The sequence below is a fragment of the Mobula birostris genome, chromosome 22, assembly GCF_030028105.1.
Source record: "Mobula birostris isolate sMobBir1 chromosome 22, sMobBir1.hap1, whole genome shotgun sequence".
In the NCBI taxonomy this organism is placed as follows: Eukaryota; Metazoa; Chordata; class Chondrichthyes; order Myliobatiformes; family Myliobatidae; genus Mobula; species Mobula birostris.
The window spans coordinates 12056776-12082626 of record NC_092391.1 but is presented as its reverse complement, the minus strand read 5'-3'; the positions used below and the strand labels follow the sequence as shown (position 1 = coordinate 12082626).

The following is a 25851-nucleotide window of genomic DNA, read 5'->3' as shown; positions in this document are numbered from 1 at the left end:
CAAACTCCGGACCATGCCTGCCCCATTCCTCACCTTGTCATTTCTCCCTCCAAATCCACAGTGGATTTTTATGGATGATGATCTTGAAAAGATTAGCCTTACATGTACGTTGAAACATACAGTGAAATGCGCCGTTGGCACCAATGCCCAACACAGTCTGAGGATTTTGCTGGGGCAGGAGTTCCCAACCCGCGATCCACAGACCCCTCAGTTAATGGTAAGGCTCCATGCCGTTAAAAAGGTTGAGAAGCCCTGTGTTGGGGGCAGTCCAACACACTGCTGGCACCATCATAGCATGCCCACAACTCGCTAACCCCAACCCAGACACCTTTGGAATGTAGAAGGAAACCCAGACGGTCACAGGGAAAACATATAAATTCTTTATATAGAGAGTGGTGTGAATTGAACCCCGATCTTACAGTTGACATTATAGTAATGTAATGCTAACTGATGTGCTGCCAAGCCAGCGTTCAACCGATTAAAATGATTAATTCAGCTTACTTAAGCTGAGCAAAAACAGTTCAATGTCTTGCGTCATCCTGTACACTGTATACTGGTGAGAAATCCATTTGAATTGTCAATCTGTTCGACAAGTGGATAAAGTGATACATTTGAATTTGTTTTAGTTGGCGCTGAGTCACATGGACATCCTGCACGAGGAAACGGAAGGGAAGCAGAGAGACAATATTAACCCCTTGTGGCTCAGTAAAACAAACACCCAGAGGAAGGAGATTCGGACAAGGAGCATACCCACTGAATCAGAGAGAGCAGGAAAGCACAAGAGGTGCTGAGGACACTGGAAATCTTGAGCAACACACACAGAACGCTGCAGGGACTCAGTAGGTCAGGCAGCATCGATGGAGAAGAGTAAAATGTGGATGTTTCGGGCTGAGACCTGTCTTCAGGGCTGAAAGTTTAGGGTAGGCATTCCTTGAAAGGACTTTGCAGAGGGGCAGCAAATCATAATCACGAGATTCTGCCGATGCCAGAAAACGCGAACAACACACACTAAGTGCTGAAGGAACTCAGCAGGTCAGGCAGAATCTCTGGAGTGAAATAAACAGCTGACGTCTTGGGTCAAGACCCTTCATCAGGACTGGAAAGAAAGTGAGGGTGGGGAGGGGCATGACGGGAAAAAGCCAGAATAAGAAGGTGGGGGAAGGGGATGTAGTACAAGCTGGCAAGTGATAAGTGAAACAAGGGGAAGGGAAGGTGGGTGCTCTGTGGGGGCTGATTAGTTGGGAGGGATGGTGTGTAGGTGGGGTCATCCTCTCTACCACACCTACTCACCTTCCCCCTCACATGGTCTCACCTATCACCTGCCAGCTTGTACTCCTTGTAGAATGCATTTTGGAGTTATCGTACAGTATATAGTAAATACTAATTTTCACACCAGCCAGACTTTAGACCTGAACACGGATTGTAGATTGAATTTAAAATGCAGCTCTGAACAAGGTCTTCCTGGAGCTGCATTTTGGGGTTGATTGCAAACAAAGAAGCACTTCATTTGACTTCAGACGTCTGCATACACATGAATGCAGCCCGGAGTCAGCGGGGATTAATATTCAGTTTGGGTGTCTGGAGTGCGGGTGTGAAGATGGAAGTGTTTGAAAATTACACAGAATTCAAAGGAAGCATTGTAGATACATTGTAACTATAGAACTGTCTTGCTGATCGTTAGCATATAGAAATATCATGTAATATGGGGTCAGGTAGGCCTCTTCTTCCAAGTGTGTCTCGAATATGATGCCTGCTGCTTGTTTTGCTGAATGAAGACTTCTATATCCATTAGCTTTGGTGGCTGTCCTGTGACTTTGTTCACGGTCACAGCACTCCTCTCCCTTGCCCCATCTTTCAATTGTGGCGTCTGCCCCCCACCTTCCAGTCCTGATGAAGGGCCTCGGCCTGAAACGGCAACTGCTTATTCTCCTCCATAGATGCTGCCTGACCCGCAGAGTTCCTCCCTAACTTTGAGTCACAGACCAACACAGTTGGCGTACAGTCCCTTCGGCCCATTGAGTGCATGCTGACCATATACCCACCCATCCAATCTCAATTTCCCATGCTTGATCTGCTGAGTTTCTCCAGCATTTTGTGAGCATTGAGCAGCTTCAGGTGAAGTAGTGCTGTAGATTCCAGGCAGCGCACCCCATTGGGAATGCCACACTGGGATAAGGAGGCAAGGAAGAATAAGGGCAGGCAGAAACAAAACCAAGATCCTACTAGTCAGTGCGTGCACTTATCATGGAGATTTGATCAGTGGGTATATGGGATTCCCAATGGCTAGTCCCACTGGGTGAAGACCTTTGGATATGGATATGGTAGCAAAGAAAGGGTCCTTTGATTGCACTTGTTCATTCATAGAGTGTGGACAGTAGAGACATCACTGACATTTATCGTCTATCCTCATTTGCCCTGGAACTAGGTTAAGAGACAACCGCCATAGTACTTTAGAGTCACGCATCAGCAAGGGGAAGGACAGCAGATTTCTCACCTTGAAGGGCATTAGGAACCTCGGTAGGTTTTTCACAACAATCTGAACCCCTTGCACAAGGTGGACAGCCAACAGCAAGGGAGCGAGGTACTCAAGACTCGAGTATTTCTGCAGTGAATGAACCAACACCCTGATCCTAAAGCCCGAATGCAAAACAACACGAAACCTTGGGCAGTCAATGGTGCACCACTACATCTTGATGACTGCAGTGAATAAAGAAGTAATGGCAATTATCATTGGCTCCCACCAGATAACTCTTTTGCCAATGACATGGAGCTTTACAGTTCAGTGGATGTTTTAAAGCAACCAGAACATTCACTTTTCTTCTTCTCTTCCTTCTCAAAAATTTCAAATTAATGAGAAGTTATTTAATCAAACTTCACCCAGAATCTAAAGACACTGCATTTCAAAGTGTCCTTTGCATTCTCAAGCTTAAAGCAGGACCTCTGACTTAAGTGTCTGTTCTGGTGGTGTAGTGGCATCCACACTGGACTTCGGGGCGAGGGGTCCTGGGTTCGAATCCAACCTGCTCCTTGCACGCTTTCCATCTGTGCTGGGTTGAGTGTTGAGTGAGCAACTTGGCTTTGTAAAACAGACAAACGCTGAAGAAATGGCAAAGTTGCGCGGGGTGGGGGGTGGATCTAGAACTTTGATGCAAGTGGTGTATCCTCATGTTGTTATTTAATAAAAGATAATGAAGTCACAATCCTGACATAATGACACTTTTGCAATAGGTTTTAACACACTTTCACACTGACCATGGCTAATTTGGAGCAACACTGGGTGTCCAAATGTATGATTCACACAATGGTACAGATGAGTTGCCAGCAAAACAGGAGTGAAATAAATACATAACAAATAATATATACTGTCTGCAGGGCTCCTTAAACATCAGTTATAAGTTACTTCCAACAAACCAAATGAAGTTGACAATGTGCAACAAAAACAACAACTGCTGGAAACACTCAGTGGCCAGGCTGCATCTGTGGAGAAAGAAACTGAGTTATCTATTCAGAGATGTGACCTTTTGTCAGAGCAGCCTTTTTCCCAGTCCGGATCATGGGTCTCAGGCCTCAAATGGTAAGTCCAACCTGATTCTCTTTTCCGCAGATTCAACTGGTTTCCAGCAATTTTTGTCCTTAATTCAGATTTTCACGTGGAATAGGGACTTATAAATGATATCAGTAGAAAGAGCAACCATCAGAATGCTCTATCAATTCAACAGTATATATTATTAGTGATATCAGACACTGTGACTGTCCTCAAGGTTAGCTGATCCCTGTGAACCTCCCGATTAGTTCCAGCAGTTCAGCATAATTTATTCCCTTGAGGTCAGTCTCATGAGTCTTTTACTGAGCACTGGATCGATGTTTCGAGTTCAGTAATCTTGGGCACATTGAGGTTTCACAAAGGGGAGGGGAGTCTAAACCAAGCCAATAGAATGGAGAGAAAATATCCTTTGAGAAGCTCTCATTCAAGAGATAATCACTGTGTTTGAGGAGGTATGATTATTCCAAGGTTATTGCCAGTTCTATACTCAGCTCAAAACATTCCAGTGCCCTATCAGAGCAGAAAGCAGAGGAGGTCTGAAATGAGGGCTAGTCATCATTCAGGCAGATGCAGAGTGGGAACTTGGCGGGATTATTCATTGACTTTTGAAGTGATTCTTCTCATGGTGGGAGCGGAGCGAGTGGAATGGCACTAAAGCTCAAGCCAGATTTGGATTTTCAGATCTAGGCAATAAAATTTTAACAGCCAAGACCCACTGCGAATTGGACCCTGCATGTGATTCTTGAAGTTCTAAAAGATTCTAGGAGTTAGCTGGATCTGCCCGTATGCAAAGTATTAAGGTTAGTGTTTATTCATTTTTAGCTGAGAAGATGATGAATGAGATTCAGGATGGAGGCATGCAGACCCACAAAGTCAGTGCAGGATCACCGAACTTTTCACCTGATGAAATGAATGACCTGGCCACCTTACTATACCTGTTAATACTGCATCGGTTCCTTGGGGAATTCCTTACAGAAACCCGCCAGTTCGGGCCTAGCGTTGCATACAAACGATTCCTGTTTGCAAATTTAAATGTGAGTCCTGCATTCTGCACAATCCCCAGACAGACAGTCACAGAAGCACAAAATGTCAGCAATGCAACTCTTAGCAGCCAACCTAAATTCGATACTGGTACATGTTGAGTTGTCTATGGGACTGCCATTGACATCAGCAATGCAGGCAATGAAGGGAGGGGGAGGGAGTGTAAAACTAAAATCTAAATGTTCCTGCTCCTGACAGATGCACCCTCAAAAGAGAACGTGTGTGTGTGTTGATTCTATCTTGGTGATTGAAAAACCCTTTCATTTGTTGCACTGCCCAGCCCTCAAGTGTAGGTTGACGCCTTGGAGTCATAAAGTTTTACAATATAGAAGCAGCCCCTTCAGTGCCACCCGTCCATTCTGATCAAGGTGCCTACCTAAGCCGGTCCTATATTCAGCCCATGTCCCTCTCAACCGTTGCTATCCATGTCCTTGTCCAAATCTCTTTTACCAGTTGAAATTGCACCCACCTCTGTCACTTCTTCCTGGAAGCTCATTCCACGTTCCCAACATGCTCTACTGAAAAAATTGCCCTCCGGGTCCCCTTTAAATCTTTTCCTTCTTACCTTAAATCAATGTTCTCTTATTTTAGATTCTCCTACCCTGGGGAAAATACTGTGACCTCCATTTCGTATTCATCCTTGAGCCTATCTAAAACTCCCTTAAATGTCTCTAATGTATCTGCCCCTACCACCACCTCTGGCAGTACGTTCCATGCACCCACCACTCTCTGTAAAAAAAAAACTACCTTTGTCATCTAGCTTATACTTTTCTCCAATTGCCTTAAAATTAATCCCTCTCGTATTAGCTGTTTTTGCCCTGGAAATCTATGCCTCGTATCATCTTGTACAACTCTATCAAGTCATCTCTCATCCTCCTTGACTCCAAGGAGAAAAGCTCAGCTTGCTCACCATGTCCTCATAAGACATGCTCTCTAATCCAGGCAGCATCCTGGTAAACCTCCTCTGCACCCTCTCTAACCCTACCACATCTTTCCTAAGGCCATCCCCCTGCATGCTTCAGTGCACGGAAAACATTCCCAGCCTGTCTGTTGTCTCCTTATAACTATGTACACACCCAGCAACATCTAGGTAAATCTTTTCTGCCTCTCTAGCACAATCATATTCTTCCTATGATATGGTGACCAGTGTTGCACACCATATTCCAGGTGTGGTCTCACCAACGTCTTGCACAGTTGTAACATGATGACACAATCCTTGTACTCAATGCCCTGTCCAATCAAGGGAAGCCTTTGTACTCAATGCCTTGTCCAATCAAAGGAAGTGTCTCATATGCCTTTGTACTCAATGCCCTGTCCAATCAAGGGAAGCCTTTGTACTCAATGCCCTGTCCAGTCAAGGGAAGCCTTTGTACTCAATGCCTTGTCCAATCAAAGGAAGTGTCTCATATGCCTTTGTACCCAATGCCTTGTCCAATCAAAGGAAGTTTCCCATATGCCTTTGTACTCAATGTCCTGTCATAACAAGGAAAGCATGCAATATGTGTTTGTACTCAATGTTCTGTTCAATTAAGCGAAGTGCGCCATATGCCTTCTTCTCCACTTTGCCTACTTGGATTGCTACTTTCAGGGAATTATGTACTTGACCCTTAGGTCTCTTTGTTCTATAATACTCTCCAGGGCCCTGTTTTTCAATGTGTATGTCCTGCCCTGGTTAAACTTCCTAAAATACATCACTTCACACATATCCGAATCAAATTCCATCCGCTATTCCTTGGCTCAGTTGATCCAAATCCTGTTGTAACTTTAACCAAGCTTCCTCACTTTCTACTCTGCCACTGGTTCTGCATTGATCAGTGATGTTTGTGGATTGCACTTCAGTGTCCACTCAATGGGGAACGAGAATCAAACTGGGGAAAGGTAACATCGTATCAATCTACACCTTTCTTACCATGCAAAATCACACTGTGAGATATTAGACATGGGTTCAGATTAAATTCCTCATGCACTATTTTCATGATGCTAGTAAGTGGTCAAATTAATTGATCAATAAATTCTGTCAAGCAATGGGCAAAGGAATCTTGCATAGATCCATCTACAATGCAACTCAATTCCCTGTCCTCTTTCAGGTTGGCTCAGTTGCCCCCAGTACAATGCCACTGAGCAATCTCATTCCATTGGGGTCCTCAAATAATGTTCCTCAACTATAACTTGTAGGATAGTGGTCAGCAAGGTGGATAGACATAGGTTTCTGTTTTTTGTTGAATCCAAACAATCAAAAAAACCTTAAAAAATTAATTTTATTCAAGAAATTCAATCATTTTATCTAAAGATCAGAAACCATCATGGACTTTTAAAAATGCAAATATGAGACACTGTAATAAGTGTATAAGTTGAGGAGTTTGATTTCGATGCCACTTACCTCTCTAATCCGGAAGACAGCTCCTCACTGAACTCAGAACTTTCACTGCTCCCTGGAAGAAAAATCATAGCTATATAGAGAGATCCACTGAATAGCAGAAAACCAATTTATTCATTCATTATGTTCTGCTTTGTATGATGTGAGCGAGCATGGTCTTTTCATGACCATGATTGCTCTTGGCAAATTTTTCTACAGAAATAGTTTGCCATTGCCTTCTTCTGGGCAGTGTCTTTACAAGATGGGTGATCTCAGCCATTATCTACACTCTTCAGATATTCTCTGCTTGGTGTTGGTGGTCACATAACCAGGACTTGTGATATGCACCAGCTGTTTGTAGAACCATCCACCACCTGCTCTCATGGCTTCACGTGACTCTGATTGGGGAGCTAAGCAGGTGCTACACCTTACCGAAGGGTGTAGGCCTTTAGGCTAGTGGAGGGAAGGAGCACGTTAGATCTCCTTTGGTAGAGACATATCACCACCCACCACCCTGGAAAAACAATAATCAACTAAAAATGACTACCAGATACCTTCTAGGAAGTACCACAGCTAGCAGAATCAATTCAAGTTTTATCTGGAGGATAACTTCACTCACCACAATTCAGAACTGATTCCACAACCTACAGACTCACTTTCAAGGACTGTACATCTCATGGTCTTAATATTAACAATTTTTTATTTACACAATTTACTTTTTTTTTGCACATTTCTTTTTTGTCCGATTTTGTGCATAGTTTTTTTTTATAAATTCTATTGCATTTCTTTATTTTCCTGTAAATGCCTGCAAGAAAATAAATCTGGTGTATGGTGACATATACTATGTACTTCAATCTCCGGGGAGGGGTAGCACCTCTGGTGAAGGGGATTGTCATGTCCATTCTAGGACAGTTCACTCTCTTTTGGTCCCCACCAAACACTCAGCTCTCACCTGTGGCTCCAAATAACTGTTTCCCTGTGACAGTGGCTATGCCCTGGTATACTAATGACAGGCTGGCTAAACCGGGTGAGGGTAGCTGATGGCCTCATACCCCTGTGAGAAAGGGATATGCTTGTCCTAGCATGCGAAGTTAGCTCCAGCGGACTGGGTGGATGACACCTGCAGTGAAATGCAACGACCAGGAAGGCGGTTCTGCAACAGTCCATGGAGAGCGAAGGGAAGGATGAGGCACAGAGATATTATGGTCATCCTCTGCAACCAAGGAAAACCCTAGTTTGTGATACTTGTTCATACCATTGGACTTGGACTTCTGACGTCAAGAGAGTGGAACCAGTTTCTCCACTTTAAAACTTTCATGCACAGGGTTCCAGTCATTGTTGGACACGATGGAGAACCACCAACTTCAATAATAAATTATACTTTGACTTTGATTTGGAGCACTTCTCACTACAGCGGTAAGAAGAAATGGGGTTTACCAACTCAGAGACAAAGGAGATTACAGATATCGGAATCTGGAGCAACAAACAATCTGCTAGAAGGACGCAGCAGGTCGAGTAGCATCTGCTGTGGAAAAGGAAACGGCAACACTTCAGGTCAAAACTCTGTACCAGGAGTGACACATTGACAATTTCTTTCTTCCTACAGATGCAGCTTGATCTGCTGAGTTACTCCAGCAGATTGATTGTCACTGCGATATTATTACTGTGGCTGGACAGACCTTTCATTCCTACTGTCATTGGAGGTCTTTCGTAACAACAAGATGTTAATTCTTTTACCCCACAGCATAGTAACCCTCGCACCCTATGAGATTGGGGTTCATTCCCACCACAGCCGGCAAGAAGTTTGTACGTCCTCATCGTGAACGCATAGATTTCCTCCGGGTGCTCCAGTTTTCTCCCACACTCCAAACATGTACAGGTTTGTGTTAGTAAATTGTGGGCACGCTATGTTGGTGGTGGAAACATGGCAACACATGCCGGCTACCCCTAGCACATCGCTGGACAGAGTTACTTGTTGAAACAAACGATGTATTTCACTGTATGGTTTGATGTACATAAATCTAATTTTTAAAGATCTATATATTTACCCTATTTTGTTATAACTGGGTCACAGAGTAATCACCCTACTAACTGTTTTCTGTAACCACATTACCCTACTAATTTTTCTGTACCTCAAGTCCCCATATTCCCACCAAATCTCCTCAGATTTAAACATGAGAAATCCTGCAGATGCTGAAAATCCAAAGCAACACACACAAAATGTTGGAGGAGCTCAGGTGAACTATGGCCATACTAGTAAGTCAGGCAGCATCTATGGAAATGAATAAAAGGTTGAAGTTTTGGGCCAAGACCCTACTTCAGGATCTGAAGAAGGGTCTCGGCCCGAAACGTCGACTGCTTATTCATTTCCACAGATGCTGCCTGACCTGCTGAGTTCCTCCAGCATTTTGTACGTGTTTCTCAGATTCTATCTCTCCCTACACACTACAGGCAACGGACAGTGGCCAGTTAACCTAGCAATCCATGCCTTTGGGGTTTGGCAGGAAACTGGGGCGTCAGGGGAAACCCCAGATGGTAAGAAGGAGAATGTGCATACTCCACACAGACAGCACCAGAGGTCACAACAGAATTAGGGCCACTGGAACTGTGAAGTAGCGGCCACTGTCACTGGGCTGATTTTAGCTCAGTACTCACTCCATAGTGAAGGGCTTGTGCTGCAGGGGAAGACTCTAGCTAGTGATATGACTGGTACACCCAGGTGAACATAGACATGGACACAGAAACATAGAAGCAGAATTAGTCTTGTCTCCCTTTCTCTTCACCATTTACACCTCAGACTTCAACTACTGCACAGAGTCTTGTCATCTTCAGAAGTTTTTGGATGACTCTGCCATAGTTGGATGCATCAGCAAGGGAGATGAGGCTGAGTACAGGGCTACGGTAGGAAACTTTGTCACATGGTGTGAGCAGAATTATCTGCAGCTTAATGTGAAAAAGACTAAGGAGCTGGTGGTAGACCTGAGGAGAGCTAAGGTACCGGTGGCCCCTGTTTCCATCCAGGGGGTCAGTGTGGACATGGTGGAGGATTACAAGTACCTGGGGATACGAATTGACAATAAACTGGACTGGTCAAAGAACACTGAGGCTGTCTACAAGAAGGGTCAGAGCCGTCTCTACTTCCTGAGGAGACTGAGGTCCTTTAACATCTGCCGGACGATGCTGAGGATGTTCTACGAGTCTGTGGTGGCCAGTGCTATCATGCTTGCTGTTGTGTGCTGGGGCAGCAGGCTGAGGGTAGCAGACACCAACAGCATCAACAAACTCATTTGTAAGGCCAGTGATGTTGTGGGGATGGAACTGGACTCTCTGACGGTGGTGTCTGAAAAGGGGATGCTGTCCAAGTTGCATGCCATCTTGGACAATGTCTCCCATCCACTACATAATGTACTGGTTGGGCACAGGATACATTCAGCCAGAGACTCATTCCACCGAGATGCAACACAGAGCATCATAGGAAGTCATTCTTGCCTATGGCCATCAAACTTTACAACTCCTCCCTTGGAGGGTCAGACACCCTGAGCCAATAGGCTGGTCCTGGACTTATTTCCTGGCATAATTTACATATTACTATTTAACTATTTATGGTTTTATTACTATTTAATTATTTATGGTGCAACTGTAACGAAAACCAATTTCCCCCAGGATCAATAAAGTATGACTATGACTATTGGGCCATCTGGCCCATCGAGTCTGCTCCACCATTCAATCATGGCTGATTTATTTTCCTTTCCTTCTCCTGCCTTCTCCCCATAACCTTTGACACCATGACCTATCAACCTCAACTTTAAATATACCCAATGATTTGGCCTCCACACCTGCCTGTAGCAATAAATTCCACAGATTTCCCCACCTTGTGGTTAAAGAAATTCCTCCCCATCTCTGTTTCAAAGGGACATGCTTCTATTCTGAGGCTGCACCCTCTGGTCCTAGATTCTCCCACTATTGGAAGCATCCCCTCCTTGTCCACTCCATCTAGACCAGTGGTTCCCAACCCGGGGTCCACAGACCCCCTTGGTTAATGGTAGCGGTCCATGGCATGAAAAAGGTTGTGAACCCCTGATCTAGACCTTTCGATATTCAGCAAGTTTCAATGAGATCCCCTCTCATTCTTTAATCTCCAGCAAGTCTCCAGAGCCATCAAACACTCATGTGTGAACCCTTTAATTCCCAGGATCACCCCTGTAAACTCCCAGTTGACCCCCTCCATTAGTGGCACATTCTTTCTGAGATATGAGGGATAAGAATTCCTTCAGAAGAGTGAGGGGTAACCTTATTGGTGACTATTGAAAGTTGAAAGGGCTTGATAGAGTGGATGTGGAGATGATGTTTCCTATGGGGGGGGGAATCTAAGATCAGAGGGCACAGCCTCAGAATAGAGGGGTATCCTTTAAAATTAGAGATGAGGAGGAATTTCTTTAGCCAGAGAGTGGCAAATCTGTGGAATCCAAAGCCACAGGTGGCTGTAGAGGCCAAGTCATTGGGTATTTTTAAGGCAGAGGTTGATAGGTTCTTGATTGGTCAGGGCATGAAGGGATACTGGGAGAAGGTAGGAGATTGGGGCTGAGAAGGAAATTTGGATCAGCCATGATGAAATGGCAGAGCAGACTTGACAGCCCAAATGGCCCAATTTTGCTCCTATATATTATAGTCTTATATGGAGCCTAAAACTGCTCACAATACTCCAAAGGTAGTCTGACCAATGTCTTATAAAGTCTCAGATGTACACAGGGTGATTGATACGTTTGTGGCCTAAAGTAGAAGGAGTCAATTTTAGAAAACCTAGCACATTTACTTTTCAACATAGTCCCCTCCTACATTTACACACTTAGTCTAGCGGTCGTGGAGCATACGGATCCCTTCTTTGTGGAAATCGGTGTCTTGGACCTCCAGAAAGTGGTCTACAGCAGGGGTGATTGATAAGTTTGTGGCCTAAGGTACAAGGAAATGAGTTATACAGCTCTTGTTACATGCACGTGCAGTTCAACTCGTTGAGTGATTATGCAGAAAGTTGGAAATTAATAACTCATCTCCTTCTACCTTAGGCCACAAACTTATCAATCACCCCTCGGCGAACACAGAATAGTACAGCACTATACAGGCTATTTGGCCCAAGATATTGTGTAGACTCTAGCCTACTCCATGATCAATCTAACCTTTCCCTTCTACGCAGTCCATAGGTCTCAGTTTTTATTTCATCTGTGAGCCTATCTCTTAGATCTCTTGAATATATCAGCCTCATCCACCACTTCTTGCAGCTATTACAGGCACCAGCCATTGTCTATGTTTAAAAAACCTCCCTCTGACAAATGGCAGAAGAATATTAGGCAACCAAAAGCCAGGCCATGTGCTCTTTCTGCCTTGTCTGTCACCCAATACAATCAGTATTTCAAAAGAACAGGAAGAAATAAAACCATTCTGTAGTAAATTCAAACCAGTTTTCTTTTACAGGAAAGCCAAGTACAAATTAAACACAGTGAAAAATGGTCTAGGAAACTGAAACACCAGAATGTTACTTCAAGCTTGTTACTAAATAGACTGTGACTTATGTTTAGAGTAGATGACTAACTCTTGAGTGAGAGCCACAGGGAACACTGGGGGGAAATTTGGCTTCAGAAGAAAGGTCATCAACAACTCGATTTTTTCTTCCCTCTGACATTTTCAGAAAGCAAGTCTACTTGAGGTTGCCACATGTTGGCTGCCAGTGCCACGAGCCAAGGCCTTCCCATGGTTCTGCCTCTTCCAATCTGTCTTATCTTTATAAAGATAAGGACCTGAAAACATACGGTGAGATGTGTCATTTGTGTCAATGATCAATGCAGTTCAAGAATTTTCTTGGCGCTAACATATCATGCTCAAAACTTACTATCCATAATCTGTACATCTTTGTAACCTTAGAGTACCCAGAGGAAACCCATGTGGTCACGGAGAGAATGTGCTAATTCCTTACTGACAGTGGTGGGAATTGAACCCTAATCACTTTAGAACATAGAGCACCACAGCACCACACAGGCCCTTTGCCTGTAATGTTGTGCTGACCTTTTAATTTGCTCTAAGATCAATCAAATCCTTCCCTCCTACATAGCCCTCATTTTTCTATCATCCATGTGCCTATCTGAAGGTTTCTTAAATGCCTCTAATGCATATGCCTCTACCACCATCATCTTCAATTTCCTATTTATACTTCCGATGCAAAATAAGGCCATACTGTCCACTGAATCCATGCCTGCTTCACGCAATCCCACTTCCCCACACATCTCCCTGTACCTTATTCTACCTCACTATCCAGCAACTGCACTGTAACCCAGCCACCATCCAACTTAATGAAGCCAACCAATCCAGCAATCGGAACTTCATTGGGAAGAAGGAAGACGCTTGAACACTTAAGAGGATTTGTTGGGAATGTAGGGAGACAAGGTCCCTGGGGAAATTAGCGAGGTAGTAGCATTGTCCTCTAAATTGATGTGGGCTGGACCTACTTCCTCTTATGCTGTAAGGAAGTACGGTAAAAAGGATTAACTTTTCATTGCTGCTGAAGATGTGTGAGGCAGCCTCGTCAAGTAACTGTTGGGTATGTTGTAGATGACACATTCAGTAACCATCGTACGTCGGCGGTGGAGGGGGTGAATGATTAAGGTGGTAGATCAGGTGCCAGTGAACTGCTTCTTACGTGTTGCTAAGGCCTCAGCAGGCAGGTGGAGAAGATGACATCATATTTCCATCTTTGCTTTATAGACGGTGGACTGTTCAGGTATGAACAGTTCATGGTAACGGAACTGACATTGAGTCACAGAGTACAGGAACCGACCCTTCAGCTCAACCTGTCTATCCCGAACAAGATTGACAGGTCTAGATAAAATGGATGTGGAGAGGATGTTTCCGATAGTGGGGGAGTCTAGAATTCAATTCTCACCACTGCCTGTAAGGTGCTTATCCGTTCTCTCTATGATCGGGTGGGTTTCCCCCAGAAGCTCCACTTTCCTCCCACATTCCAAAGATGTATGGTTAGGATTAGTAAGCTGTGGGCATGCCACGTTGGTGCTGGAAGCATGGCAACAATTATTTGGTATGTGCGACAAATAAAGCTGATCTTTAAGATCATTAATCTTCAAATCCTATCTACACTCTTTCCAGCTCAGCGGCATCTTTCCTATTGCAGGGCGATCCCAACAAAACACAACACTCCGATACAACTGCACTGCAGCCATAGCCCTGACATGGCCTATTATCTTATCTCTGTGGGTTGTCTTTGGTCAGTGGCAAAAGAATGACATTTGCATCTGAAAATCAGATGCAACCCATGAAGATAACCTGGGCTCTGTGGCAGTGAATTTCCCCTTGGCCGATGTTCCGTTAAATCTGCTGAAACTTCTCGATAATTTCTGACCACTGGTGACAGCATGGTCTTCAAGTTGGCAAAGTAGCCAAAGGCCTTGAGAAATTATCGGAGGCAACAAAGCAGGGCCTTTTTAAAACAGTTCACGATGAATAAAATATAAATGGAGAACTGACCTGCAATTAAGGAAGATGAAACAACTTAATACCTCCTAGTATCAGATGCAATCATTAGGTTAAAGTGGCATTTAAACATATGTGTAAATAAGGAATAGAAGAAATGTACTAATGCGAAAAGCTTGGATTAGTGTAGATTGACAAAATTGTCATCATGGAAGAGATGGGCCGAAGGGCCTGTTTTTGTGCTTTTAGGATAAATGGAAAAAGACCACTCACTAGCTCAATCCAGAGACTAGGATACGTCCCTGGCTTAGTCACTTTGTCTCTTGAGAAACAAAAGATTCTCTTTTGTTCATCTTCTGGGTGTAAAACCATTTAGAACATAGAACATAGAATCGTAAAGCATAGTACAGGCCTTTGGCCCATGATGTTGCGCAGACTTTTTCCACTTACTGCAAGATTAATCTATGGGAAATCTGACAGCATGAATAAAAGTTTCTCTAACCTCCAGTTATTTCTCTCCCATCCTCCTTCTGTCTTTTTCCATTCCCCATCCTGGCTCCCCTGTCAACCCCTTCTCTTCTCCTCACTCATCCATCATCTACCTCTGGTGTCCCTCCTCCTCCCCTTTCTCCCATGGTCCGCTCGCCACTTCTGTCAGATTTGTCCTTCTTCAACCCTTTACCTCTTCCACCCATCACCTCCCAGATTCTCACTTCATTCCCCAGCCCCACCCACCTACCTTCCCCCTCACCTGGCTTCACCTATCTCCTTCTCTTTCTCACCTTCTTATTCTGCCTTCTCCCTCCTTCCTTCCCAGTTCTGAAGGGTTTCAGCTTGAAACGTTGCCTGTTCATTTATTTCCATAGATGCTGCCTGACCTGCTGAGTTCCTTCAGCATTTTGTCTGAGCTGCAGCTTAACTTAAACTGAATCAACAAGTCGAGAAATCTGTTTAATTTCCTCCCCAGATTCTAATGGATCTGGCATTTGCCGTGTAGCCCTTGTTCTTCCCATTCACTGAGAAATTGGCTGACCTGCATCCAGAAGCTATTTACTCAGCTATCTTTCAAATCTCTTAATACCTGCAAAGATCTATCAATCGCCAGTTTAAAATTAATAGTAAGCTAAGCATCAACAGCCATTTGCGGAGAGTTTGTAATTTCGACAGCAAACTTATTGAACAAAATTCCAGACAGGAGAATTGGATTTAGTTTCAAGTTCACATGGTTTAAGTTAACATTTATATTCCTTGCTGCAGGGCCAGGGTGAAACATAACTCAAATACTCCAACCATTGGATCGTTGGCAGGAAAACATTTCTGGCAGCCAAAAAAGTGGATGCTGACTGTGTCTAAGCTGAAACTAATTCATTCCTCATATCCCCGTAGATTAATACTATTAGGTATAATGTCCTGTTGATAGGGTCGACCTTAACAGTATTTATCAATGTTTCGACCAACAACATTGGTTACAAAATCTCTGTTGGTCCGGGGAATAGCTTTGAACGACTCAATAACAATACTAATTACTACACCACCTTCACTTCCCAAAGGCCTTCTGAGGAATGTCACACCTTCAACAAAACTTAATACTGAGCTAACTAAAAGATATTCTGCAGATGTTCGAACATTTAATGAAAGGAGAATGCTTGAAGGTATCTCTAACTTCTGTTTATTTTTTCCCTCCCCTTCTCTTTTCTTCCATTCCCCACTCTGACTCCTGCCTTATTTCCTTCTTCTCCTAACCTGCCTATTGACTCCCCTTGGTGGCTCTCCCTTCCCTTTCTCCCATAGTCAACTCTCCTCTCCTATCAGATTTCTTCTTCTTCAGCCCTTTAACTTTTCCACCTATCACCTCCCAGCTTCTCACTTCATTGCCCCTCACCCATCCACCTGGCTTCACCTATCACCTTCTAGTTTATAATCCTTCCCCTCCCCCCACCTTTTTATTCTGGCTTCTTCCCCTTTCCTTTCTAGTCTGTCTATTCCTCTCCATAGACACTGCCTGACAAGCTGAGCCCCTCCAGTAAGTTGTCTGTGACACTTTAAGGAATGTCTTGGGGAGGAAAGACAAGTAAGGGTTGGCGAGGTTTACGGAGCAACTTCCAGAGGTTCTGGCCTTGGCAGCTGAGGGCATGACCATCGATGGTGGTGTACTTAAATGTGGAGATTTTAGGAGTATTAATCCAAGGAATGAAGAGATCTCAGCGAAATTAGGAAAATTATTTATTACTTATTTATTGAGACATAGTGTAGAGTAGGCCCTTCTGGCCCTTTGAGCCACGCCACCCAGTAACCCTCCCAGCCTAATCACAGGAAAATTTACAATGACCAATTAATCTACCAACTGGTACACCTTTGGACTGTGGGAGGAAACCAGAGCACCCAGAGGAAACCAATATGATCACAGGGAGAACATACAAACTCCTCACAGACAAGGGAGGGAATTGAACCCAGGTCACTAGTACCGTAAAGTGCTGTGCTAACCACTATACTGCCGTGCTTTGATTACTCCAGGTATTCTGGTTAGGGTAATTCAACCTTTCAACCTCCTTTAGACCCCCTCCAATGCCAGCACATCCTTTCTTCAATAAGGGGTCCAAAATGTTTACAATACTCCAAGTGTAGTCTGACCAGTGCCTTATAAAGTCTAAGCGTCACATCCTTATTCTTGTATTTTCCTTCCTTACTATCAACTCAGCATGCAAGTTCACTTTTAAGGAATCCTGCACAAGGACTTGAAGTCTCTTTGCACCTCTAATTTTTGAATTTTCTCCCCATTTAGCAAAGTCTATGCCTTTATTCTTTCTACCAAAGTACATGACCATACACTTGCCTACATTATATTCCATCTGCCATTCTTTGGCCATTCTCTTAATGTATCCGCTGACTCTCCTTTGTCTATCCTGCTTGTTATTTTCTCAAAGAATTCCAACAGATTTGTCAGGCAAGATCTCCCCTTAAGCAAATTATGCTGACTCTGGCCTACTTTACCATGCACCTCCAAGTAACCTGGATACTCATCCTTAATAAAGGACTCCAACATCATCCCAACTACTGAAGTCAGGATAACTGGCCTATAATTCCTTTCTTCTGCCTCCCTCCCTTCTTAAAGAGTGAACTGATATTTGCAATTTTCTAGTCCTCCTTAACCACTGCAGAATCTAGTGATTCTTGAAAGATCATTACTAATGCCTGCACAATCTCTTCAGCCACCTCTTTCAGAACCCTGGAGTGTAATCCATCTGATCCATATGACTTATCTACCTTCAGCAAACTTTTCAGCCTCCCAAGGACCTTCTGCTTAGTAGTAGTAGCTACATTCATTTCTGTCTTTTTTGACATTCTTGAATTTCTGGCATACTGCTAGTGTCTTCCACAGTGAAGACTGTTGCAAAATATTTCTTTGTCTCCCCATTACTATGTCTTCAATATCATTTTCCAGTAGTCCAACATATCTGGAAAAAAAACATTTGGTATCTTCTTTGATATTATTGGCTAGGTTATCTTCATATTTCATCGTTTTTCTCCTTATGATGCTTTTAGTTGCTCTCTGGTCCTAGACTCTTCCACTATAGGAAACATCCTCTCCACATCCACTCTATCTAAGCCTTTCAATATTTGATGGGTTTCAATGAGATCACCCCTCATTCATCTAAACTCCAGTGAGTACAGGCCCAGAACCATCAAACATTCTTCATACATTAGCCCATTCATTCCCTGTGAAGAGGAAACTTCTTCAGGAGATTTTCAAGGGTTTTGCAACATTTTTATAGCAGTTGGTGAAGACAGACACAGATGGACACAGGTACCATCTTAGACACACTTTCCATAGGTTTTTTACCCCTGTTTCCCATTCAGAGTATAAACACAAGAGATTCTGCAGAAGCTGGAAATCCAGAGCAATGCACACAAAGTGATGGAGGAACTCAGCAAGTCAGGCAGCATCTATGGAAAGGAATAAGCAGTTGACGTTTTGGACTAAGACCCTTCTTCAGGACTATACTCAATACCCTGACTGATGAAGGCCAGCCTGCCAAAATCCTTTGTTACCGTGCCTACCTGAGATGTCACTATAGAAGCCTAAAGGCAAAAATGGAAACAAGTTGGCTGTTATCTTGCTAAAATTGACATTCGCATTCACTGTGAGAGAGAGGCCCCTAAGGATGATTCTCAGAATTGAAAGACGAATGGTTTAGAGTTTTGCTTGGGTATAAATTGAAGCCAGAGGCTGGACTAACCACCTTGTGACTAATGGAAACTCAACTCCAGCCTGAGGAGTTCATTCTTTCCACAGGCAGCCCAGAATGGCCCTGGGGCACCAGCAGGGGAGATGGAACAAAGGCTTTACTTTGTTGATGAACAATGAGAGTGGTGGATGTGGGCAGGATCACCAATCAGATCCTCCCCCCCCCCAACCCACCCACCGAATCGAGCCTCTCGCTCCAACATTACAGAGGCAGCCGCGCTCACTCGTACTTAGCCTGGGGTAGAGTGGAGTGACAGCTTATTACAGGCCCTTCAGCCCATCTAGTCTGTGCCCATTTACTATTCTGCCTAGTCCCATGGACTTGCACCTGGACCATAGCCCTCCTTACCCCTTCCATCCATTACGCATCCAAACTTCTCTTAAATATTGAAATCAAACTGAATCCCCCGCTTCTGCTGGCATGAACATTGATTTGTTGAACTTCTGGTAATACCCCCCCCCTCACCATTTCCCATCCACTTTTCCCTCTCCCCTTATCTCCTTGCCTGCCCATCGCCTCCCTCTGGTGCTCCTCCCCCATTTTCTTTCTTCCATGGCCTTCTGTCCTCTCCTATCAGATTCGCCCTTCTCCAGCCCTGTATCTCTTTCACCAATCAATTTCCCGGCTCCTTATCACATCCACCCCTCCCAGTTTAACCTGTCAGCTTGTCTTTCTCTCTTCCCTCCCCCCACCTTTTGAATCTATTCCTCAGCTTTGTTTCGCCAGTCCTGCCGAAAGGTCTCGGCCCGAAACGTCGACTGTACGCTTTTCCATTGATGCGGAGTTCCTTAAGCACCTTGTGTGTGGCACCCTCTCCACCCTCATAATGAAGTTTATTTTTCACCTGTAACCCATGACCTCTAGTTATAGTCTCACCCAATTGCAGTGGAAAAAGCCTGTTTAGATTTACCCTATCAATGCCCCTTATAATTTTGTATAGAAAGGTAATTGATTTATTTTATTTTGTGTAAAGATACAACAGGGTAACAGGACCTACTGGCCCATCAACCTTTGCTGCCCAATTAGACCCATGTGACTAATTAACTTTCTAACCCAGGTAAGAGTGACTTGAGTGGGGGAGGCGGCGGTAAGGAGATGTGTTACGGGGGTCCTGATCCTATTTCTGTTGCCCACCTCCAGCACGAGCAGGGCCTGGCTGTGTGCTGGCATCCCTCACGCAGCTGAAACCAGCTCTAGAAGGGGTAGCAGACTGCCGCCTCCCTGGTATTTCTGAATAATCGGGGGGAAGGGGATAGGGATCAGGCGCAGAGGAAAGGGGTGTGTTCTGGCTGGATCAGCCATGATCCTGATCTCTTGGAGGGGCCGAGTGGCCTACTCCAGCCCCTATGAGTTCCTGCGAGCTTTAAGTCTGCATAGGTGGGGGGGAACAGTTGGAAACTTGGAATCCCTCTCTTAGACTGGCAGCTGAGAATAGATAGATAGATATACTGTACTTTATTAATCCTGAGGGAAATTGGGTTTCGTTACAGTTGCACCAACCAAGAATAGAGCGTAAATATAGCAATACAAAAACCGCAAACAATCAAACAACAAAATGCAAACTATGCCAGATGGAAAATAAGTCCAGGACCAGTCTATTTGGCTCAGGGTGTCTGACCCTCCACGGGAGGAGCTGCACGTTCGATGGCCACAGGCAGGAACAACCTCCCGTGCCACCCAGTGTTGTATCTCGGTGGAATGTGGCCGAAGTCCAACAGTAAAAAGTTCAATATCCGGTCTACAAACACGGATTTGAAGTCGCACTCAGGGAAAGCATAGAAAAGGAAGTTGCTTGTGAGTGTGACCACACGAATCGTTGAAGGAACTCAGCACTTGAGTGAAAGTGAACCGTTGATGTTTGCTGCCTGACCAGCTGCCACTGTCTGAAAATCTTTCCCCTTAAACCCCTTTTACAGTTCCTTACTCTCTCTTTCAGCCTACGCTCTCCTGTTCTCATCAGTTGACCCTGCAGCCTTCTTCACCCCAGGGATAACAAGCCCAGCCTGTTCAAACCCCACAGCTAAATTCCTCCAATCCTCGCAACATCCTGGTGAATAATTCCCTCAATGTTCTCTATATCACAACCATATCCTTCCTAAGGTGTAGTGACCAGAACTCTAAGTGTGCCCCAAGTGGGCACGTTTGTTGTCTGACCTGCTGGGCTCCCCCGGCGTTTTGTGTGTGCCGCTCCCCAGCTGAAGCATCTGCAGTGTCCCGATTGAGAGCGTAATCTTCATTTGGTCAGGCACAGTATGAAGGCTTCACCATTCCGTGTGTTTTCGTCAGGTAACTATATGGTTCCTTCTAAGTGTGCTCCAAGTATGGTCTAACCAGTGACCTATGAAGTTGCAACATAACATCCCAACTTTTATATGGATGGGAGAGAGAAAACAGGCCTCAGGGAATTAAATGGTATGATGGGATTGTTGGAAATGCTCTGAAAGGCGGGCTAGACTGATTGGGAATTATCTCCTTCTAATGTCAGAAGAAAGTCTGATAGCATATGTAAGAAGGGATCAAAAGTAGACCACAGTACAAAGCAAGGTCACCAATACCTCCCCGAGCATCTCCAGACCTTACCAATCGACACGCCGTTGGAGAAAATAGAAGTCTCCTGGTTCTTGGCCGGACTGTGACTTTCCAGCACGCTGTCATCCAGGAGATGCCGTGGTCGTTCGGTCGGGAACGTTGCGCTTCTGCTTTCCACCACACTCAGCTGGCACATGACACTGCAGGAGAGAAAATACCTGATCAAAGGCACGTTAACTGATGGGCGTCCTTCAGTGACAAACAGCCGCATTCAGGGAACGCATGAGAGAGCCGAGCCCAAGTGAATACAAGGTTCAAACACTTGTCAGTCGAAAGGTCTTGAATCTCCTGATGGCCCAATAACACTGACCAGTGAGAGCCAGAGGTTTGGAATGGGGCTCATTTCGACTCAGCTAATACTCCAAGTTCAATGGTTCCATTTAATATCAAAGGATGTATGCAGTAGACAACCTGAAATTCGTATTCTTCACAGACATTCATTAAACAGGAAAAACCCCAAATAATCAATGACAGAAACATCAGTATGCCAAAGCACCCCCTCCCATGCACAAGCGACAACAAGAGCATTGACTCTCCCCCCACTTGCACCAGCAAAAGCACCCACTCCCTCTCCCCACCATGCCAGCAATAGCAAAAGCCTCTAGACCTTGATCTAGAGTCCATCAAAAGCTACAGTCCACCTAACACTTGGTTATCTCAGACAGTGAGGTCTAATCAGAGTTTTACTGAGTTGCAACATTACCTCGCAACTCTAAAACCCAATCCTCCAACTAATGAAGGTCAACAGAGCTGATGCCTTCTTTAACCACCCTATCAACTTGCATGGCAACTCAGCCCAGGCCCAAGATCTGGTACTCCCTGGCAGAGACAGTAGGCAAGTGACAGGTGACCAAAAGAGCTAACAGTAGTCCTGAGCAAAGCGCTGGCCTTGCAAGTGACCCTAGCAGCGTAACTCCACATCTGAAAATAATACATACGACCAAGGAGAGTTACACGATTAGACAATGAACAGAAACAGGTCCTTCGGTCCAATTGACCAGAAACAGAATCATGTTTAATATCACTGACATACACATGTAGAGAATCTGTTGTTTTACAACAATATTACTATATGTTATGATAAGCTATAGATATAAAAATAAATAAATAATGCAAAAAAACAGCACAGAATAGTGTTCATGGACTGTTGAGGAATCTGATGGCAGACGGGAAGAAGCCTCTTGATCCATGCCAGCCAAGAAGCCCACTGAAGCTGGACAGCCAGCATCTTTTACCCAGGATTTGCCTGTATCTGGCTGACATTCCTCTACACAAGGGGTTCCCAACCTTCTTCATGCCATGGAACCTTACCATTAACCGAGGGGTCCGTGAACCACAGTTTCAGAACCCCTCCTGTAAGCCTTCCTTATCCATGTACCCATCGTTGTGATTTTTAAATGGTGTTAAATGTCCTAAATATTGTTAGTGGTATCCAAGGATGGCAATGTGCTGAAGCCATTGAACTTAAACCCCACTTCCCAAGTAGAATCCCAATGGACTCGGAGGTGTACTCTAAACTCTACACAATATCTTGCATCAGAGGCACTTGAACTCCCAGTTCTGCACAGAACACTATCGCTACGTCATTTTCTTCTACTGACTGGGCAGAAATTGACAGCTACACTTCCTACTCTATAGCACTGTACACCCTACTCAAGGTCAGTGGATGAAATATCCAAAATTAAAAAGACAACGGATAAATTGGCTTTTCAAACTTGAGGGCAGTGTATAAGGTTAATGGCAGGGTCCTTAGCAGTGTGGACAAATACTGGGATCCAGAGGTCCACATTCATAGATCCCTCAAATTTGCCATGCAGGGTACTGCTGAAGGTGCATGGTTTCTCGGCCTTCATTAGTTGGCAGATTGCGTTTAATCTTGCAGAAGGATATGGAAGCTTTAGAGAGGTTGCAGAGGGGATTTACCAGGGTGCTGCCAGAATTGGATAGTGTGCCTTTTGAGAAAGGTTGACTGAGTTAGGGCTTTTCTCTTCGTTATGAAGGAGGATGAGAGGTGACTTGACAGAGGTGTACAAGCTGATAAAAGGAATTGATAGAATGGACAGCCAGCATTTTTTACCCAGGACAGCTATAGCTAATAAGAGAAAGCATAATTTTAAAGTGATTGGTGGAATATATGGAGTAGATGTCAGAAGTCAGCTTTATACAAAGAGAGATATAGGTGCATGGAACGCACTACCGGGGTGGTGGTAGAGGCAGATATATTAAGAGACTCTTGGATAGGCAAATGGATGATAGAAAAATGGAGGGCTATGTGGGAAGGAAGGGTTAGATTGATCTTGAAGTAGTTTAAAGAGTTGTCACAACCTGGTGGGCTGAAGGGCCTGTACTGTGTACTGTTCTATGTTCTAAATGCAAGCTCTCATTTTCTATTTGTGAAGCCCCTTAGTGAAAGCTTTTACACTGGGAATGATTTTTAAGACCAGAAGCTGTTGTCTATAGACTCATACCTTTATAAAGTAGGTAAGGACATTACATTGCAAATGTACAAGACCTTGGTGAGACAACACCTAGAGTATTGTGTACAGCTTTAGTAGTGCTGTTGTAGAAAGACATAATTAAACTGGACAGAGTGCAGAGAAGATACATGAGATGCTGACAAGAATCAGAAGCCTGAGATATAGCGAGAGTTGGATAGGATAGGTAGAAGAATGAGGGGTGTATGAGACTGCGAGGAACATAAATAGGTTGACGCACATTGCCTTTTTGCCAGGGAAGGTCGACGCGGTGGCATAGCAGTTAGCACAATGCTAGTACAGCTCCCGGTGTCGGAGTTTGGAGTTCAATCCTGGCACCGTGTGTAAGGAGTTTGTACGTTCTCTCCATCACCGCGTGGGTTTCCTCTCACAGTCTAAGGATGTGGCGGTTGGTAGGATAATTGGTCATTGTAAACTGTCCTGTGATTAGGCTAGGATTAAATAGGTGGATTGCTGGGTGGTGTGGCTCGTTGGGCCGGAAGGGCCTATACTAAAGTAAATAAATAGACGGCACAGGTTTAAACTGAGTGGTGAGAGACTTAAAAAGGACCTTAGGAGCGAGTCCTTCATCCAGAGGGTAGTGCATTCATGGAATGAGCTGCCAGAGGAAGTGGTTAAAGCAGGTACAATAACAACTTTTAAAAGATGTTTGGACAGGTACAGGGGACAGGAGGGATTTAGAGGGATATGGGCCAAGTGTTTGCAAACAGGACTAGGTTGGCTGACATAGAGGACTTGGGCCGAAGGGCCAGGTTCCATGCTATAAGTGTTCGGAGATGACTGAATGGGGTGGGGAAATAGCAGAGAACCCAGGGAAGGGAAACTGAATGTAAAAACTACTGGAAGAAAGGGAATCCTTTTTTAACATCCTGTGTTATTTCAAGAATCTGCCCCCCCAACCCCAACACATCCTTAAATATCTGCTAAGCAAGGATTTCGCCAGCAGTCTTGACAGTCATCTCCCTGACAGCAGATCTCTGCGGGGTAAATGCAGATGTTAGTGATTAAATGAGAAAAATTATACATTCAAGGGGACTTGATTTAGTTTGTGTACTGTTACAGCCTCTCCTAATACAGACATTAATCACCTTCCCTAGGGCTTGGCGTGACCGAGCGGCAAGCCATGACAGGGCCAGTACTATGGCGAGAATTGGCAGGGTGTTCAAAATGACATTACAAATTTGTGATTAATTGTTTCAGTATAATGGTGGCATTAGGGCCCAGACTTAACCTCGTCCTTCCTACTTCACTGACCAACATCGCGATGCTTCCTGGAGACGTGGAGACACACAGTCACACAGGGGTAGGTACCTGCTCGGGAACGACACTGCCAGCTGCCCTCAAGCCAGCGCTTCCCTCAGGAATGCGGTTAGTTCTTGTGTGTCATCCAAGAGCCTGTGGGCGGGACGCCCGAGATCTACCTCAGTATTGGCTCAGGTTGTGTCTCCGAACAGCTGAGTCCAATTATTACATCATCATAACTTCATGAGATTATCAGGGGCAGAGATAAAGTAGACAGCCAGCACCGTTTTCCCAGGGTTGAAACGTCTAATACTAGTGAGCACGCATTTAAGGTGGGGAGGGGGAAAGGGGGATGTGTGGGGCAAATTTTTTTCTACTCAGGGAGCAGTGGGTGCTGGAATGCACTGCCAGTGGGGGTGATGAACTCAAATGCAAAGGAGGAATTCAAGAGGCTCTTTGATGTGTAGGGAATGGAGAGATGAAGACTTGTGTAAAATCGAGGATGTATAATCCAAAGAGACCATATTAGGTTGGAGGAGCAACACCTTATATTCTGTCTGGGTAGCCTCCAACCGGATGGTATGAACATCGAATTCGTGAACTTCAGACAATTATGCCCCCCCCTTTAGCATTCCCCATTCCTGTTTCCCCCCTCTGGTGATCCTCCCCCTTCCCTCTCTTCCATGACCACTCTTATCAGATTCCCCCTTCTCCAGCCCTTTACCTTTTTCACCAATTGACTTCCCAGCTCTTTACTTCACCCCCTTCCCCACTCCCAGTTTCACCTATCACCACCTTCCTTGTACTTCTTCCTCCCCTCCCCCCACCTTCTTACTCTGACTTCTCCACTTTCTCTCCAGT

At 44.6% G+C, this 25851-nt stretch overlaps 1 protein-coding gene across 6 annotated transcripts in view; it reads right to left on the bottom strand.

Annotated features, from left to right (window-relative positions):
• ralgps1 (Ral GEF with PH domain and SH3 binding motif 1) overlaps positions 1–25851 on the bottom strand; it is a 761372-nt gene that overhangs the window by 47621 nt on the left and 687900 nt on the right. For 5 of the 6 annotated variants that reach the window (XM_072240007.1, XM_072240013.1, XM_072240008.1 and 2 more), the window contains 3 exons: positions 21245–21393; positions 6966–7017; positions 4480–4560 (listed from right to left, as the gene is read on the bottom strand). In XM_072240007.1, coding sequence (XP_072096108.1) covers positions 4480–4560; positions 6966–7017; positions 21245–21393 — 282 coding nt within the window. The remainder of the gene's footprint in view (positions 1–4479; positions 4561–6965; positions 7018–21244; positions 21394–25851) is intronic. The other variant, XM_072240011.1, reaches the window with a different exon arrangement.